General features: G+C 33.4%; 1 protein-coding gene across 1 annotated transcript in view; it reads left to right on the forward strand.

Annotated features, from left to right (window-relative positions):
* LOC127836819 (transient receptor potential cation channel subfamily M member 8-like) overlaps positions 1-13,735 on the forward strand; it is a 209,662-nt gene that overhangs the window by 119,959 nt on the left and 75,968 nt on the right. Inside the window, exons 14-16 of the mRNA XM_052363421.1 lie at positions 3,114-3,267; positions 3,378-3,565; positions 6,978-7,078. Of these exons, the coding sequence (XP_052219381.1) occupies positions 3,114-3,267; positions 3,378-3,565; positions 6,978-7,078 (443 nt within the window). The remainder of the gene's footprint in view (positions 1-3,113; positions 3,268-3,377; positions 3,566-6,977; positions 7,079-13,735) is intronic.

Genomic DNA, 13,735 nt, shown 5'->3' on the forward strand with positions numbered 1-13,735 from the left:
ACTACTATTGCTACTGCTACTACTACTACTACTACTTCGACACTACTACTACTACTACTACTACTACTACTACTACTTCTACAACTACTACTTCTACCACTACTACTACTACTACTACTACTACTACTACTACTACTACTACTAATACTACTACTACTACTACCACTACTACTACTACTACTACTACTACTACTACTACTACTACTACTACAACTACTACTTCTACTACTACTACTGCTACTACTACTTCTTCTACTACTACTACTACTACTACTACTACTACTACTACTACTACTACTTTTACTACTACTACTACTACTACTACTACTACTACTACTACTACTACTACTACTACTTCTACTACTACTACTACTACTACTACTACTACTACTACTACTACTACTACTACTACTTCTACTACTACTACAACTACAACTTCTACTACTACTATTACAACAACTACTACTACTACTACTACCGCCGCAGCCACCACCACCACCACTACCACTTCTACATTTACTACTGCCACTATTGCTACCACTGCTACCACTTCCACCACTACATCTTCTACTACTACTTCTACTACTACTACTACTAGTACTAGTACTAGTACTAGTACTACTACTACTACTACTACTACTACTACTACTACTACTACTACTACTACTACTACTACTACTTCTACTACTACTACTGCTACTACTACTATTACTACTACTACTACTACTACTACTACTACTACTACTACTACTACTACTACTACTACTACTACTACTACTACTACTACAACAACAACAACTACCTGTACTCTTAGTATACTTCTACGCCGTAGATGATATGGGCGTTATGTAGCTAAGAGCTGTGCATATAAAAGAACATCTGCAATCTTTTTCTCATTATTATAAATGATTATATTTAACAAAAACTAAACATTATAAATAACATACATTTGTTGTTTTTTTTTGTTTTTGTTGGTGTCCCTTTTACCATTATTAGCAGAAGAATTATGTCAATTCTGCCTGCAACGATACCTCAGTTATTTTTCAAATTTGGCTCTTGGCTATCCACAGCCAATAATGTCCTGTGAATTGGCCTGAAGGAATAAGTTTGTTATGTTGACCAATTTTAAATTAAGCGAAACTGAAAACGTTCTCTTTGGTCCCAGGAAGTGTTCCATTATCATATTGTAACTGCTTGACAATCTGTGTAGCGTAGTATAGCGTAAAGATGTCAACATGCCATTTTTTGTATTTTTTTTTCGGACGAAACATATACATACTTTTTGGTTCTGTAATAAGTGTCAAGTTCGTATTTGCGGTAAGGATAACATACTTAAAAAAGCATACTGTATTGTCGTCTAAATGTTAATATCGGAGCCAAATTTAGTTGTTCTGCTAGTTCACTAAAACACGCATCAAATTAAGGTCTTTTATCAATCGTATAATATGTATAAAATGTCAACTATAAATGTATGTCAGCAATCATTTTCATTTTCGAGTTAATGTCTATTTGCTGAACCATTTTAATTAATATCTGGAGAGTTTTCTATTGAATAGAGCGTTTGACAAATAGCTTGACACAAAACATCTTCAACAGCTTTTTTTTACCGCTTTAGTTTACACTGCTGGGCGTTTACATTGTCGGAGTAGGTACTAGGATATATCAAATACAAATAGTATAAAGTTGAAAAAAATCATTTTAACCATAATTAAACAAGTTATACCCCTATATTAATTACACAATACTCAACTAGACGTGTAAGAAAACAAAGTGTTAAGGAAAACCATGTTTTACAAATATCGCCTGAGTGAGCAAACTTGCCTGCGTTTAAATATTTCTGGATATTTTTGGCCGAATTATCCATATTTGTAAACGATTAACTTCGATGGTGAAAAAGTTTTTCGATTAATGCGTTTATTTATTTTAACGCCAATAGCTGTGTATTACCATCTTACTATGCTTGACTTTTTCGTATTTATTTTTTAATATTTCATTTCAATAAAACACATGTATAATGGGATATATGAAGTTACTGAGAACGGTACTTCTTTTTGCGTACGTATATACATTACTCTTATTTGGTTAAGCTTAGGAGATAAAGAAAGTGGTTTTGAAGTGGTATGAATATAAGTTGTTTGCAAGCGAACAACTAAACACTTAAAAGCCACGCACCTTGAAATGAACTGTGTTGCATAGTAAAATTAAGTATAAATAAGAATCATATTTTATCTATGCCAATTAGAATATATCTGATGGTTACAAAGAAAAAATCCGTCATTTTTTGCGCTTTAAAACTTAAAAATAATCGCGTTTGTCGAAATGGACGTATACGTCTAGAAATCCTACTTTCGGTTTTAAAAGCGGTACCGTTTGAAAGATAACAAATTACTTGCTAACTATGCTATATATTTAATTATATATATGCCAATTATAATATATCTGGTGGTTACAAGGTAGAAATCAGTTTATTTTGCGCTATAAAACTTAAAAATAATCGCGTTTGTCGAAATATACGTATACGTGTAGACATCCTACTTTCGGTTTTAAAATAAAAAATGATACTTATAAATTACTTGCTAACTAGGCTATAGATTTAATGACAATTTTGCACACTTTCAAAATGCATCTATATGTATTGACTACACATGTAACATGTATTTTATGTCAAGATGTGTGGCTTTAACTTGCGATATAATGCCGCGTTCCCGTTAAATATACTATCAAACAGCACTATGTTTACACACGTATTAGTACAATTACACAAACATACACATCTTACAATAGTTGTTTCAATTGTATCTGGTTACAAAAAGTAACATTGACTATATTTTTACCGCTTATGTAAAACAGTATTATGTATATGTTAAAACCCATACTTTTTATTAACATTTATAAGCGGACGTTTCTTTTTTTACACGTTTTTGTTCCTTAAACTATCCAACGCTTAAAAGCGTTACTTATAAATGATAGTATTTAAATAGCACCGCAAAGTATTTATAATCGGTACATTAAACAAGTAATAACGTCAAAAGAAGACAAGCAACTCTTCAAGAGTATTCCAACTTATTTTGCCTTTGTATATTAAGATCATCACTCACGTGTGTAACTTTCAGGGGAAATCTACCAAGACCTATCGGGTCCAGAAATTCCACTCGTTAATCTCGTTCTAAACAGCGACTACTACACATTGGAATGTGTACAATCTGCTATAGACAAAGGCATACCTTCCGTGGTGGAAAACACAACTGACTCGGATACTCACACACGGTAATACTTCTTGATATAAAAACATTATGTGAAACGATTTATATATGTACACACAATATGGTATGTATGCTTTATGAAATCTCATTTACACAGTTCTTCTTGGTTAATAGACACGACAGTGCCATTTCGTACAGCAAGAATGAAATCAAAACGAAAATGCTTCCAAACAGTAATATTCCAAATGACGCGTTCAAAACGTTTGAAGAAACTCACAAGGAAAAGCGACACCTTTTGGCGGTCATAAATCTTAGCGACTTTTCCAAAATGGTTGCGGAGACATTGGATATTTGTTGGAAAGGTGCGTTATAGCTCGTGGTAAACTTGCTCTTCGAACGTCGCTATGTATTGAACATTAATCGATTTTTTTCTGAAAACGATAATTATATTATATTTGTCTTTACTTATAAATGTAATTTCGGTCGTAAATAGACTGTTAAATCTGATTAAAATGTTTATGTCTGATGAAAATAAATATAAATGCATTTTATATAATGGTATAAAACGTGTATATGTGTAAAAGTGTATATTGAGTTCTTTAAAATGTACTCGCTATTAGCATTGTCATTGCCATATGGATGATATCATATATGATTATTGTAATGATTTTTGTTAAACGACACAAAGGATCCCTACTAAGAAGCATATTGATCCTTATTTATAGCAAGTGGCCTACAGTTACAACACAGTTTAAACAGTTTATTATTTATAAAATACACTATTGTCAATGAGTATACATCACACAAATGTTATGTATCCAACAAACGAATGGTCACATTGTATTCAAATATAGTACATTTTCATATACAAACAAAACATAAGCGATAGATGAATCCTTGTTTTCATGATAAATCTTCATAAATGGTTATGTACGATTGTCTTCTAATTGTTTAAGGATAATCACAGTAAAGATTTAACAAGTTAGTAGTTGGAAGGCTGTCTTCATATAAAATGGACGATTGTTATAAATTCGAATATTTTCGGATTTCATTCATTCAACAAATTTCAACATATTTTGGCTTTTTCTAATAATATTTATCAATTTTCAACTTTAAAATTTATGTTTATATTTCACATTCAAATACAAAGTGACACCCATTTTCGAGCAAATGACATCTATCAAAACGTCTCTCCTCGTATGGAATTGGAGTATGTTTTTGCAATCTGCCGGTCTCAGATTTCGGTCTATATGAAGATACACCAAGTCTACTTAAGACACGTCTAAACTTGTTTGTTTTGATACGTGTTAGATAAGATTCATTTCAAAGTAATAAAAAGTAACACAAGTCCTAGCTCTAGAAGAAATATTGAGCTCATGTTTGCCAGTTTTGTAGAACGTGATCATATCATCGTAACTTTAACATAGACAAAAATATTTTATCATCGCAAATATTTTGTATATAGCCCCGCAAATTGAAATCTAAGTGTTTGCAAAAGGCAACATACAATTACAAAATGCAACATACAAGATAAGTCCCGTTGTTTACATTTGGTCTGCTTTCCATTGTTCTACACATAGTGTTGTATATACATTTAGCATATTACTGTCCTCTAACTTCGTTAACAGCTTTTATCGTACGGAAAGAAGTTTTTCTTAGTAAAAAATATAAACAATATTTTTAGACTGTATCTTCAAATTCTGTAAGAAAAAGTTTCTAGCACAGGATCTTCGTTTAATCCCCACACCTCAGACGTATAATCCAAAATAGGCAATGTGAGCCAATAAAATATGTCAACTTTACAGACATTGTAGGGTATGTTAACATACATGCGTTTAGTTTACAAGTAGTGTCCTTTTAAGTCCGACCTAACAAGATTTCAAAGGTTGATGTAAAAGATCCTCAGGTGGTAAAACAAACGCAAATAAGTAAAATTACTGACAATTTCCGATTGTTCATCTGTATAAAGTAATTATAATTTTTTCTTAGTTTACTACCTTTCTTTAAAATAATTAGTTTTTTCTTCGAATAATTTTAATTCAGTTTCTATCTATCACAGTACTGTCCTAATAATAACAAACCTGTTTTTAACTTATCTTCAGTTTCTGCAATTATATCAATATTAAGTATTAAACATTATTTCAGCATGCCTAAATCTATGCCATTAAAGTCATGCAGCATACGGTATTATTCTTTATCATTTAAATACATCGAAGATACATATGGTGATAGTGACTTCCCCCTGCCGTACCGCAACCAAGCAAACAAAATCTTTACTTATTACATATCCCTGTTTTTCCCTAAATTTTCCAGTCATATACATAGCCTTAATTATGTTACGCATGTTAAAGCTTACACCGAGTTTGATAAGTTTGTACAAAATTACATCCCTTACCAAAAAAAATCGAACGCTTTAGTGTAGTCCACATATTCAGCATATTACTTCGTATAATTCTGAAACAAATGGTTAATTACACCATGGACAATACAATCATTATCCACAGTCCCCTTTTTTTCTCAAACCAGCCGGAGCTTCAACATATTCATTATATTGTTCAGCCCAAATATTTTATCTACGATTTATCAATTTTGTAAACAATATACCAAAAGTACTAAGCAGCGTCATGCCCCTATATTAATTAACATAGTCTTTTTTCTGCCTTTTTATGTAAAGGAACAATCCATCAATCAGATCAATAATCAGGGAAGAGCCCCTTCCAAAGTAAACTGTTACACAATGCATATGCAGAACTTAAAAATACCAGAGTAAATACCATATTTAAAAATAATCACGCAACTTTCAATCAGGTCACGTTGCCTTACAATTGTTTAATTGTTTACAATTAAATGGAAAATTTAAATCTTTAAACATACAATGTAATTCCCCTTTCATGTATCTATCATTAAACTACAAAATGTTTTCGTCTACCTTATACAATTGCGAATCAGGGTCATTAATAACTGTAAGATAGTCTTTAAATTTGTTTTCATGTTTGACATGTTTCACTGTTATTGACAACATTGTCCTTTTATATGTTCCAATATAATTTTAACTTTGCATTTGACATCCTCGCATTTTCTTCCTTAAGTTATTCTTTATCATCATATAAATATTTCTTTTTCCTAACAATACCTTGTTAAAACCTACTAGAATCAGTCATTTTTTCCGTTACTTACTTACATTCATGATTACAAAAAATCATTCATATTTTTATTTTCATCACATTAATCTAGACTTTTTTTTCTTAAACACATATCAGTCACCGCTTTGAGATAAGCTGTTAAATGTGAATAATAGCTCCAGAACCATGAAAATGACCCATAATCATACATAATTACAAATGTGTAGCTGCAAAATAACCTCCCAATTTATAACCTACTTAACATGTGATGAGTTAAACTGTATGTATTTAATGGTATATAATTAAAGTGACAGTTTAAAGCTCACCAGTTTTCGTTTGCTTTATATGAACGTGTGCGTATAGAAGCCATTAAACGCGTATTGTTTATATAGAATCCGGTGAATTACTAATATACAACGATATCCCACACGTACATATTCATGTGCCTAACTCAATGAACATGTGCGTTTCTAAATATATTATTGTCTCTTTAATGCAGCGAACATATTTTTCACAACATAGTCAATGTCTATTAAGCATGTACAAAATCAAAATCCTAATGGATGTGTAATGTTTTATTTGGAAATGTTCGCAATTTTGAGGGAAATGATTTAACGAATGTTGATCAAATAATGTGATTCTTTATTAATAGCTAGTTCAGTTGGGATGTGTCTCACGGAATGGGCTCTTTTCGATCGTGACGAAGCTGTAGTTCTCAAGCGACTGGTGCGTGCAGATGGCAGGAGAATGAATGTAAGTATAACATTTATTGATGCTAGTATAATTTACCCTTGTGGAAAGTAAATACTACTTTAAATATGCTTTTTACGCGTTAAGTCTACCGATTAAAATATAAACACAACTATGTACAAAATGTGTATTATAATGAAGTTTGCGAGTGTTCATTTAAATGTTTATATTCATACGTTTGCTTGTGATTCCTTTGGAATATATCGACTAGGTACACACGTATATTTGCAATTTTATTTCATTCTTATTTTATTCCAAACAAGCCCTGTCTAGCATAAACATTATTTTTCAACTAGATAGTGTTCACTGAAATTAAAGGTTTTTGTTTCATAAGATTCTATTTGAGAACATATTTATTGTTTTCGTTTGGCATGGACTTAAATAATGCAGTTCTTTGAATTTGCACGTGTACTTCAGCTTTTATGATACATAAAACATAAAGCATTTACTAAAAATCAAGTTCTTTTGGGTGAAGAATGTTCAAACGTCACAGTGAATATATAAATAGAATAAATTATATTTTACAATAGCTTGTAACGACGCTTAACAATATATTTTTATTTCTCCCATCAAATGTGGGAAATAATATCCATTTTCCCTGTTAGTCCGTAGGTTAGTCGGCGGTTACACCTGGTTTTATTTAGGATATTGAGACCTTGTCATTGTAAAACTTTCATGTTTCCTTTGTTAAGACCCCTATAGACTTACGGTTTATTAGACTAAAGGTCACTATCATAGACACGATGTTTTATGCGAATAGTCAATTTGAGTATTATAAGTACTTTTATCCTTTAAAAACCCAAGTGTTTTGAACTTTTATTTTTGGTAAACGCTATCTGAAAATTGCATTTAAAGTAGTTACATAAAATGTCGTGCCGACTTTTTATGTCTCAATGTTGAAGCTAAATGTCGGAAGCAACACTAAATGTCGCATAATCTTCGTACGCTATATGTCGCATCTTTTACACAATAAATTGATGTAGCGCTATATTTCGTAACATCAACGGTTAATAAAGCACGCGTTCATAACCCCAATTGTGTAGTACAGTTGCATTGGGATAACTAGAGCAACCGAAAACTCAAAATTTCAAATGAAAGTGTTGTTAACCAGAGTTATACTGTTCTCTTAATACATATTCACTTGTCCAGTGATTGAATGTTCCGCGAGCTTAAAACATGCAAATATTTTACTTTGTAAATCAAGTTTAAGTATAATAAGCAGTGAAATTATATTAAAAAGATTTCATAAGGTCTTTTCATTTGATATTTACTGATTAAAAATGAACTGCGTAGATTATGGTTACATTCAGCCTTGAACTTGTGCCTCTACGTCCGAAAATCTCCGAAATGTGTGTATAGAACTCTTAGTTCATAGCTGAATTAAGTTAATATGTACATGAATAAAAAGGAATACATTGTGTCTGCGGCCGGTGTTGGTACAATTATCGCCCTTTTTCACTACAGAAAATTTATTTTTATAAAATTTATATGTAGAAAGTATAGCTTTGAAGTCCTCTTCAAATTTTATGTAAATTGTGTTCAATCAATAAGAGCTGTATTACTTTGGTGCGAAGGTTGTCGCAAATAAAAGAGTTTCGACAAACTATTGCCCTTTGTTTATTGTTACTACGAAACATATAGTTGCAACATGTATGTGTACTCGTCTGCTTTTGGCGAATTTCGATCGAACGTCATTGAACCCGGTTATGAAGATGATTATTATTAGTAAGACATGTTTACTGAGACAACCTTTGGCATAATCTTAGACCTGGCAGGTTAATTAATGTATGCGTTGGTTGATTGTCAACGCATACAACGTTGATTATTAACGCTTTCGTTTTTTCGCGACGCGTAATGCATATACATATCTAGGTGTCCATAGGACGCAAGAGTGCATTTTTTGCGTAGCCATGTCTTGCTCCAACAATTAATCCTTAATTAAATAATATACAATCAATGTATAACATATTAACTGTAACAAGTATGTTTATTATACTTATAATGATGATGATGGCGGATTAAGGTCTAGTTGAGATGCAAAAGTAAATCTAATAATAAATTATTGTGTGTACTTTATTTAGGTCCATAGTGAATCAAGTGATCGAAATGTTTTGATCGGGCCATACATCAAGAAATTTCATTAAATTGTTTCAGAATTTACGTCTCTTAGATAACCATGTTAACAATATTAAGAAAACCTGAAGAAAAAATTCCAGACTCGTTGTTAATAGGTTGTGGGCCGAGGTCGGTGTGTTTTGGATTCACTCTGAGGTGAGTCGGTCCAACGAGTATGGGATGGCTTTACGCGTCCGATATCGCTTATTTTTAATATTTAATGTACTTTTTAGATAATGGTAATACATCCTTAACTATATTCCCATATTAATTAATTTCACCGGATATACCATTTGGACCTTTGATCTTGGATTTTGCATGTTCAATAGTTTATATTTAGACCACAGATTAATCTAGTCTCGTTAATTCAAGGGGACAATCGACGTCCATTGATAATTGATGTTCCTTAGCCTTTAAACAGTGTTCACGCTTGCTTTGACAATACCGTTATTATTAAAATTCATTAAAATTAGTCTGTTTTGATGGAAATGGCGCGGTTGTTTGTGACCAAGTCTCTGTCACGAACAAAGTAAACATAACTAGGGTCAATATCATTGTTATTCAAAAAGTCTTAATTTTTTTGTAACCGAGTCTCTGTGAAAAAGCAATGTTACATTACCATGGTCATCATCATTATTCTTCAAAAAGTCTGAAATTATTTTGGCGCAGTTTTATCCGTAGTCCTCAATAACCCACCTTAATATCTGGTTGTTCCGTATTGATCTGGCTTCGATATCGATTGATGTACAGTAGAAACCCTCTAAACCGGATCCTCTCTATCCGGGAATTCTTTCTTAACCGGACAAATTGTCCGGTCGCGTAAAATATCTGTTCAAGACCGAAATCCCCTCAATTCAGAATACCGGTCATTCTTTGGATCATACTTAGGACATTCCATACGTAATTGTACCTCTCTAAACCGCTCACGGCCGGTTTATTGCACCTTAGACCTAGTGTCAAAAAGTTGTGAATAGCGGATTAAAGTAAACATCGCAAAACAGTTAAAAGATACTTGTCCTGTGATGTACATATCGATCAATAGAGGTGTTAATACTGATTATAATAACTGATAACAAACATAGAGTTATTTAGTGTGTTTTGATTTTGATGTAAGAAGCCGTGCTAAATTTTAATAATCTTAATGCTATTTAATTTTGTGTTGTTTATTACAATTACTAATTTAGTGTCATATTAAACGAGTGATTTGCAGAGTACTTGAAGCAGTTGCATGTAGATATTCATTTAGATTTTCAAATTGGTAATTAAGATAACTAAGACTTTAAATGTCCGAGCCTTCTTTTAAGCGAAGGCGCGTGGAATTGTCTCTAGAAGACAAAGTCACATTGTTAAAAGAGTCCGAGATGTTCCCTAAACCCACTCTCAAAATGCTGTCGGAGAAATATGGGGTAGGAAAGTCGACGATCGGGGATATCGTGCGAAAAAAGGCTGCGTTCATGTCTCATTGGAAAAGCAACTCGTCACCCAACAAAAGTAGGTTTAACAATGAAATAAAATTCGAAAACATCAACAAGCTTATATGGGACCGATTCTGTATTGTTAGGGCTAAGTCATTGCCGATCTCTGGTCCGATCATACAGGAAAAGGCACTGAGCTTTGCTAAGGAACTAGGAATTAGCGTATAATGATTAACAAGGTGGAGAAGATTATCGTGCGTGGTAGATGTTTGAAAAAAAAACCAGGTCGTTCTTGACATTCGGTGTAAAAAGGAACACAATTCATCTTACAAATGCATACATGTATAAAATTGTTTGTTTTTCAGGGTGCACTGTTTGATTTATTGTGTGACCGATATTGCTTTCGCAACAAAGATTAAGCGACATGTATGGTTATAATGTGATGCAGTATGAATGAATGTTATATATAAATAAACTATTAAAATTTGCTGAACGTGTTTTTTTCCCAAATTAGGCTATGTAAGTGACCTTCTGAAAGTAAAATAGTCAATGTCCCCTCTAAACCGGAATCCTCTCTAAACCGGAATTTCCTCTCGGTCCCGGGGATGTCCGGTTTAGAGGGGTTCCACTGTATATGCAAGAGTATTTACAATCAGACTGATCTTTTGTGGTTAATGCATCTTCAGTAAGCTCTCCATTGATATTGACGATTGCATTTTGCATATGTACTACAATTAAACTGCAATTTATTTGCTCGTTCCAGATGAAACGCAGTTCATCAAACATGTGATTCAATTTATCATATAATGAACTGTTAATAAATTCTCGCTTTGACATGATCTGATTTGACGATCCGCTTTGTTGTTTGTTTTACCGGCCCTCAATGGCGCTAAAACTGGTTTTCCTCGGGTGTGGACAATCGTCAAAATCTATGTTTCTTTCCTGTAAGGTCAACTACACACACCTATTCAATACAGTTACCCCTTAGGTCCATAACTATTCGCAATTATGGTGTGTGTTTATTTATCTCAGAATAGAAATAAATAATTATTTTATGCTAGCACATTCCACGATATAAACACTGCATCACGTGAACAGAAGTTGCACTTCATAATTGACGTGCGTGACTGTGTATTGCTATTATATACAAATATCCTTTAAAGAGGGAATGCACAATGTTATAAAAGATGATTCTGGATTTCGGTGAAATTGCTGTCAATAAACCCGTTTGAGCACAGACTTGAACAAGTGTTCCGCGGTCGGAGACATATGCCCTTCCAAACAGGGTCTTGAACTAGTGACCCCAATTTCAATAGGTGTCATCTACTGTCCAAGGCTAATGCGCATTATGAATTATAAGGCCAATCGGTCAATTCGTTGATAAGTTATTGACCGGAAGCAATGTCACACTTAATGTGACAGTGACCTTGACCATAGACCTAGTGACCCCAATTTTGATAGGGTCATTTACTCTCCAAGGCAAATGCACATGAGAAGTTTCAAGCCAATCGGTCTATACGTTGATAAGTAATTGATCGGAAACCGTTTTTTAAACTAAGTTTGTGACAGTGACCTTGACCTTTGACCTAGTGACCTCAATTTCAAAATAGGTCATATACTGTAAAAGACGAATGCACATGTGAAGTATCAAGCCAATCGGTGAATCAGTTGACGAGTTATTAATGGGAAAACATTTCACTCTCAGTGTGAAACAGTGACCTTGACCTTTGACATAATGACCCCCATTTCAATAGGAGTCATCTACTGTCCAAGGTCAATGCACATTGGAAGTATAAAATCAATCGGTGAAAAAGTTGACGAGTTATTGATCGGAAATGATTGTACTCTGAATGTGTGTCAGTGACCTTGACCTTTGACCTAGTGACCCCAATTTCAAAAGGGGTCATCTACTGTCTAAGGCCAATTCATATGTGAAGTATGCAGCCAATCGGTCAATTGGTTGACGAGTTATTGATCGGAAACGATTTTCACACTTAGTGTGATAGTGACCTTGACATTTGACCTAGTGACCCCAATTTTAATAGGGGTCATCTACTGCCCAAGGCCAATGCACTTGTGACGTATCAAGTCAATCGGTCAATTTGTTGACAAGTTGCTGATTGGAAACAATTATCACACTTAGTGTGATAGTGACCTTGACCGTTGACCTAGTGACCCCAGTTTCATTAAAGGTCATCTACTGTCTAAGGCAAATGCACATGCAAAGCATCAAGTTAATCGGTCAATTCTTTGACGAGTTATTGATCGGAAACAATTTTCACACTTATTGTGATACTGACCTCGACCTTTGACCTTGCGACCCCAATTTCGTAAATGTTGATCTACTGTCTAAGTTGAATGCACATTCAAAATATCAAGCGAATCGGTCAAATCGTTGACGAGTTATTGGTCGGAAACGTTTTTCACACTTAGTGTGATAGTGATCTTTATATTTGACCTAGTAACTCCAATTTCAATAGGGGTCATCTACTGTCCAAGGCAAATACACATGTGAAGTTTCAGGCCAATGGGTCAATTTGTTGACGAGTTATTGATCGGAAACGAACTGGTCTACCGACAGACAGATTGACAGACCGACCGACCGACATCCAGCAAAACAATATACCCCTTCTTCTTCGAATAGGGGCATAAAAATAACACTTTTCATCCACATACATGCATATATAACCAGTATACATACTACATTAGAGACTCATCCATTAAACGCCAATTAAATTAAGGTATAAATATCGATCATGTTCGGCAACAATGTTATGTTATGAAAAGACCTAAGAACATAATTATGGTTCCCATATTTCACTTTGGATAACGAACTGAGGAGACACTACCTTATCTACAAATTTACGGACATGCGAATAAAACATGATATATTATTACGTGGAAAAATAATGGTTATCCAGTGTTAGATATAAATTATATGGACATGTTATTTATATCTTTGTGGTTAATAGTTAAGTGTGAATGACACTTGTTATTGTCAAACAATGTAGTGTGAAGCAGCGAGTTAATGAGATAAATTATTTCTCAGCTGTGTAGGGGAAAGTATGTGCGTACAGCCGTGTATGGATATCAATATTTAGTATTATATATTTGTACAAGCCTATTGTTT

Source organism: Dreissena polymorpha, chromosome 7, assembly GCF_020536995.1.
Source record: "Dreissena polymorpha isolate Duluth1 chromosome 7, UMN_Dpol_1.0, whole genome shotgun sequence".
Taxonomy (NCBI): Eukaryota; Metazoa; Mollusca; class Bivalvia; order Myida; family Dreissenidae; genus Dreissena; species Dreissena polymorpha.